This window comes from Zea mays, chromosome 1, assembly GCF_902167145.1.
Source record: "Zea mays cultivar B73 chromosome 1, Zm-B73-REFERENCE-NAM-5.0, whole genome shotgun sequence".
NCBI lineage: Eukaryota > Viridiplantae > Streptophyta > Magnoliopsida > Poales > Poaceae > Zea > Zea mays.
In genome coordinates, this window is record NC_050096.1 from 18,078,962 (window position 1) to 18,085,652 (window position 6,691).

A 6,691-nucleotide genomic window follows, 5' to 3' on the forward strand; every position below is an offset into this window, starting at 1 on the left:
TCCGCTCCGCCCGACCCAGGGCTCGGACTCGGGCTAAGCCCCGGAAGACGGCGAACTCCGCTCCGCCCGACCCAGGGCTCGGACTCGGGCTAAGCCCCGGAAGACGGCGAACTCCGCTCCGCCCGACCCAGGGCTCGAACTTGGGCTCGGCCCCAGAAGACGACGAATTCTGCTCCGCCCGACCCAGGGCTCGGACTTGGGCTCAGCCCCAGAAGACGACGAACTCCGCTTCGCCCGACCCCAGGACTCGAACTCCGCCCTGGCCTCAGCCAACGGCCTCCGCCTCGCCCGACCTAGGGGCTCGGACTCGACCTCAACCACGGAAGACGGACTCGACCTCGACCTCGGAGGAGCCTCCACATCGCCCAACCTAGGGCGCGGGCCGGCCACGTCAACGGGAGGCGCCATCATTACCCTACTCCAAGCTGACTCAGGCTACGGGGAACAAGACCGGCGTCCCATCTGGCTCGCTCCGCCAGATAGGCAATGATGGCGCCCCGCACGCTCCCTGACGATGGCGGCTCTCGGCCCCCTTATGGAAGCAAGAGGACGTCAGCAAGGACTCGACAGCCCCGACAGCTGTCCCTCCGCCAGGCTCCAGCGCTCCTCCGATGGCCACGACATCACACAGACCGGGCGCCAAAACCTCTCCGGCCGCCACGATGGCGTGTACTTAGGGCGCTAGCTCTCCTCCGCTAGACACGTAGCACTCTGCTACACCCCCCATTGTACACCTGGATCCTCTCCTTACGCCTATAAAAGGAAGGATCAGGGCCCTCTTAGAGAGGGTTGGCCGCGCGGGGACGAGGATGAGACAGGCGCTCGCTTGAAGCCGCTCGCTCCCTCTCCCGCGTGGACGATTGTAACCCCCTACTGCAAGCGCACCCGACCTGGGCGCGGGACGAACACGAAGACCGCGGGATTTCCACCTCTCTCACGCCTGTCTCCGGCCACCTCACTTCCCCCCTTCGCGCTCGGCCTCGCGTCGACCCATCTGGGCTGGGGCACGCGGCGACATTCACTCGTCGGCTTAGGGACCCCCGGTCTCGAAACGCCGACACTATGATTGTAGCTTCGGCTGAAAGATGTTTCTCATAATTAAAGTTGTTGAAGAATTATGAACTATCTGGGATCAACTAGGTCACAAGAAAGGTTAAATGGTTTGGCTATATGCTCTATCGAAAAGGATATCTTGGACACAATTGACATCAATACCGTTCTTGATGATTTTGTATTAAGGAATATCTAAAGAAGTATATTTTAATGTGAAGCAATGGATGCGATGAAGTTTTATTCTTTATTAAGGTAATCATATTGGCTCCAATGTATAAATATATTATTATTTTGGTCAAATTTATTCCTCAATAATTATCAGACATGTTAAATTAGATATTAGTGTTTTTGTTTTGCAAGTAAAATTTAAAAATATAAGGTCTAGAGGGCCTTGATGAGTTCGTCTTAGGCCCTTAAAATTGTAGAACCGGGGCTGAAAGAAAGTTCGAATATTTTTATAATAAGGTCTATGTCGTCATTGGTGGGGCTTCAGACACCCTTTTCTGCAATTTTTGAGTTTCGATATACAAATTTTAAATTTCGAATATTATTAAATGTAAAAATAAAAAACTACCACTCTTGCGTCAAAACGCTGGGCTGTAACTTTAGGCCTTCAATGATAGCCTGCCCGGCCCATGTGGGCACGTTTCCTCTTCTTCGTTCTCTCCCCCATCCCAATCGTGCGTGTTCCTCACTCCTCAGCTCCGACCTTCACGGGGCCCACGGGGCCCGACGCCCGGCGGCTTTACTCAGGGCACCATGGCCTTCTCTTCGTCACTGGCGCCGTTCTTCCCACCTTCTGGAACCTTCCGAGCCCATCCCGCTAGGAGGCTGCGGGCCGATGCACCCGGGAGATTCGTGGCGTCCTGCTTGCCCCCTCCCGACGTCGTGGTGACGCGCGAGCAGGGAAAGAACGCCAGGCTCATCTCCGCGCTGGTAAGTCTCTCAATGGATCCTTTGTCCATTGTACTTTCTTGTTGAAATCAGATTGTTGAAGGCCCGGAGGGGTGGCAAGACGAACGGCTTGGGCGCTATTGGTGCTGTGGTGGGTAGCATACTGATTTCCTGCACGAAGGGTTAGCACAGGGTTTTCTATTTAGAACTTCATGGGCCTCACTGCCTCTATGACCTTTCGGAACTGTTGCCAGGATCAGGAGTTTATTATATTAGTCAGTACTTCTAGATTCCTGTGGTTGAAACTTGAAATGTAGTGTTATTTACCAGAAAGTAACTTTTTCTTCGGTTCCATGCGATTCCTTCCTCTTTTCATATGTTTCGTGCGAAGCCTGATGGCCATACTGCATTGCTGATTCTGATTCATTTTTGTTTCGGAATTTTCTCGAGGTGACTTGAATCATGGTCTTTTACTCCTTAATTGATGATAACAAAACCTTGTAGTTTAATAAAACAGTTCTCGCATACTTTGGCTGATTGGTGCCTTGACATAGATTTTCTGACTGGATTATGTAGGAAAAGCATAATGTACACCCTCTGGAACTTCCTCTTATTAAGCATGTTGAAGGCCCTGATACAGATAGGCTTTTAGATGTCCTACGTAGTAAGTGCTACAGTCTTTTTCCTTTTTTGTGATCTGAACACCGTTCATCTGCTGAATTACATTTGGAGAGTTTCATTCTTTGGATATGCAGCATACAGCATCCATTTTCTCCAGCAGATATTATAGTTGTTCATTTCTATTTGTACTCGTCTCGCACTTGTATAGAACTGCAACGAAAACCCGTATTTTAGTCAATGCTATTCTGTACTTACAGATGACAAGTTCGACTGGATTATTGTAACCTCTCCTGAGGCAGCTGCAGTGTTCCTTCAGGGATGGAAGTAAGCATCAAGTATAAATTGCCGTTATGTGCACGATGTTGTTATACAAGTAGTAATTATGCCTCAGTTTACAGTTCATTCTTTATACCTTGTCATGCCATAGATTTGTGTTTTATTGGCTAACAAAAAGCACAGTCTTGTTGGTGCTAGAGTCTTTTACAGGCATATAATCCTTGGTTTCATATCATTGGTGCATATCATCCCCAGTTCAAACATAATCCAAGGGTGCCATTTTTTCACTCAAGTTACACTGATTCAATGTCAGGGCTGCTGGAAGTCCTAAGGTGCGAGTAGCTGTTGTTGGAGAAGGAACTGCAAGGGTTTTTCATGAAGTGTCAGAATCTGATGATCAATCTCTAGAGCTTGCATTTTCACCTTCCAAAGGTATCTTACCTTGTAGTTTCTATTATGTCCTTGGTGCAATGTGTATTTTGGAGACTTTATGCTCTTCTGTTCATCTTCAATTAGTTATTAGTGTTAACCAATTGTGAATTGTCCCATTTCTTTGTTCGTCAGCTTTGGGTAAAGTCTTGGCTTCAGAGCTTCCAAGAAGCAACAGGAACTCATGTAAAGTATTGTACCCTGCATCTGCAAAGGCTGGCCATGAAATTGGTGAGACATTTTGATGTACAATGAGCATTTGTATCATTACTATTTTTTCTGCCTTCACTAAGACGATACGTATCTCATTTTCACTATTCAGTTTTTTCCCAAATGGTCTGTTTTCTTGAAGATGTCGTGAATTAACTCTGATTTCTGAGCCACGGTCAATTTTCGGTTTTCTAGTTGAACTATTATGGTTATGAACTCTGAACTTGTTTTCCTTCTTTTTGTTTAATGACTGTAGGCTTCATGATACTTGATTATTTGCAATGCAGAGGATGTGCTATCAGAACGAGGATTTGACGTGACCCGACTGAATACATATACAACTGTAGGTATTGTTTCACTTGTGTGGGGTTATTGTTTTTTTTCTACTCTATGACAAAGTTTTGCTAGGCGCTAGGCGGAATCTAGGCGATGACCCTTAGCCTAGGGACTAGTCCAGCCTAGGCTTGCCTAGGCGATGCTAGGCGTTTTTCTAGGCGTTTTGCCAACTTATATAATAATATATACATTTATAGATAAAAAAATAGGGAAGGACCAGTAGACATACAACCGTGTAGGAGAGAAGCAAGCAGTGGGAGAGAAGCAAACATGAGAGGAGAGAAGCAGGGGAGAGAAGCAGGGGTCCAGCGTCCGGTAGGGGTCCGGCGTCAGCCGTGCTGGAGAGAAGCTGCAGCCGCGTCTTCGGCGTCCGGTGGAGCTGCAGCCGCGTCTCTGGCGTCAGCCGTGCAGGAGAGAAGGGAGAAGCAAGCGTCGAAAGGGGAAGAACTGAAGAAGCAAGCAGGCACTTTTCAACCGCAAACCCTAGACCCTATCCCCCGCGCGCGCCACCCTTTTCCCTCCCACGCGCGCGTCGCATTTTTCCCTCCCGCACGCGCCGCATTTTTCCCTCCCGCGCGCGCGCCCCTTTCCTGCGCGCTATTTCCCGCTCGCGTGCGCGGCGCGCGCGTAGCTCGCCTAAGCGCCGCTGAGTCGCCGCGGAATCGCCGCCCGGCGCCGCCTAGGCGCTCCAATCGCCTAGGGGCCCGCCTACCCCCCTAGTCCAGGCGGGAGGCCGTAGCCTAGAGACTAGGCGCGCCTAGGCGCGTCGTAGGCGACGATTTTCAAAACCCTGCTCTATGACCACATATTCAGAAAAAACTCATCATCTGCATCTTGTTGTGCCGCTTCCTGTAGTCTGTAGTGCCTGTTTTGTAGCATGAATATTTACATTACTAGCATCTTGCGATATTTATTTCATCTCAGTGTTAGTCATTGGTCTTCACATGGACCCAGTTTTTCAACAGTTTAGGTTAAAATTCCTATAGTGAGCTCTAGAAGTCACTAGTTTTCAACAGTTTAGTCATTCCTGTTGGTTAAAATTCTAGTGAGCTTGACAGTCAAAAATAATAATAATCCTAGTGAGCTCTTGAACTCACTACCATCCATGGTCATCTATTCATTTGCTAGTTGCTTAACCTCATGGATCATGATGTACTTTGAGCGTGACATTTGGTATTGATACATTCACAGCTTGCCTTCTTTTCTTTGGCAGTGGCATTTAGTTCTGTAAGTTGATTGTGACACACTTGACCAGAGTAGAGATTTTTCTATCGAGAATCAGAAAGCACTGACCATCGGTTTCATATTATTTTTGACAGTTTCTTTACATGAATATAACACAGTAACATATGAAGGTGTTGTGTGTGCGCGCAGGTTCCTGTAGAAGATGTCGACCCGCTGACATTAAACCTTGCTATATCAGCTCCAGTTGTTGCGTTAGCTTCTCCTTCTGCACTGAGGTAATTACACAGTGACATTTGGATATATTTTTTTTTTTACAAATCGTGTTCATGAATTGTGCAAGGTAAAGCTGTGGTGTGATAGATCTGGAGATACCAGCATGTAAGCACCAAATACGTTTTGATGGAGCGTAGTTTCAGACTACTACAAAATAGACGCAACGGGCATTCCTTAATCAAATCATCAGTCTCCTTGGATCGTGTTCCATTTTGCCAGTGCCAGTTTCTATGTGTGGTTCCATGGTTCAGGTGTGTTTTTTTTCTTCTCTTGGTTATCGCAGGGCATGGCTAAATCTTATCTCAAAATCTGATAACTGGAACAACTCCGTCGCCTGCATCGGTGAGACCACTGCGTCTGCAGCGAAGAAACTGGGCCTGAAGAGCATATATTACCCAACGACCCCTGGACTTGAGGGGTATGCACACGTCACGACGCAGCTTTGAGTAGCATTATCCGATCGCCACGCGCACGTCACAACATTGACAACCGGCGTGCACGCCGTTACTGTACATCCCTTGACTAGTGACTAATCTTGTCTTTGCACTTGACAGGTGGGTCGAGAGCATTCTCGAGGCGCTCAGAGTCCACAGGACAGCATCAAAAGAGGTTCTGATCTTTCTCTTGCGGTCAATGAGATTACATTCTCTGTTTTTTTTTTCTCCTCCTAATCTTGCCTTCCCTGTCTCTGCTGTAGGCCCCAAAACGTTGAAAACGGGCGGATGGCGGAGCTTCTTCTTGGCGTTGGTAGCCGTCCGCAGTGTCGAAGAAATTCTTTGCTTCTTTGACGACAATTGCCCCCCGTTGAGGGAGGTGGTGGTGTCAAGCCATGGCTTTCCACTGGCCCAGTTTGTAATGGATTCTTGGGCCGAAAGGCCCATCTCTATATGTCTTGACTCGCAAGGCGATTGCATCAGTCCATCCATCCATTTCATGGAGGGTTTTAGCAGTGCCGTCTCTGTTTCGCTAATCGGTGATGGCAGCCAGCCTTGTTGTACTTTGTGGGTTTGTTGACGCAGCCGGTCGGATTCTTCTTATTGCCGGATTGGTTGCGTAACGCTAGGTGGTTCTGAATATCGGCGACGGCGAGGCTGTGGAATCTCCGCCCTCCACCGAAGATTCCCTGTCGTCGTTTCTGAATTTAATTAACAACATGGCATGATGACCAATCAAAGCTCGCAAAAGAAAGCTCCTCCGCATGGAAATTGCTAGCCCGCACGTTAGTGGGCATCTCGCGACGATAGGAACAGCGATATTTAACCACACTTATCAGATTATATAAGAGGTTTCTTTCTTTCGTTCTTTCTTTTACCCGTGCGGATCCGGCACATACGGGTGTCAGCGTCAACCAGTCCTTTTTTTTTTTGCGCTAATACAAAGTCTACGGTAGTACGTACAGGAGTATTTTTACTGC

General features: G+C 48.1%; 1 protein-coding gene across 2 annotated transcripts; it reads left to right on the plus strand.

The window, feature by feature from the left end:
• Nucleotides 1-1,695: 1,695 nt before the first annotated feature.
• On the plus strand, nucleotides 1,696-6,275 carry LOC100192907 (uncharacterized). 2 transcript variants are annotated; one of them, XR_002262603.3, is made up of 10 exons: nucleotides 1,696-1,989; nucleotides 2,524-2,611; nucleotides 2,826-2,892; nucleotides 3,158-3,276; nucleotides 3,409-3,504; nucleotides 3,771-3,830; nucleotides 5,194-5,279; nucleotides 5,561-5,695; nucleotides 5,832-5,886; nucleotides 5,975-6,275. XR_002262603.3 is itself a non-coding variant. In NM_001138094.1 (10 exons), the coding sequence occupies exons 1-10, from the start codon at nucleotides 1,813-1,815 to the stop codon at nucleotides 5,987-5,989; spliced, it is 894 nt and encodes a 297-aa protein (NP_001131566.1). In that variant the 5' UTR covers nucleotides 1,733-1,812; the 3' UTR covers nucleotides 5,990-6,225. The 2 variants fall into 2 exon arrangements, 1 of the variants encoding a protein (NP_001131566.1); NM_001138094.1 differs by having other exon boundaries at nucleotides 1,733-1,989; nucleotides 3,771-3,826; nucleotides 5,975-6,225.
• Nucleotides 6,276-6,691: the final 416 nt, after the last annotated feature.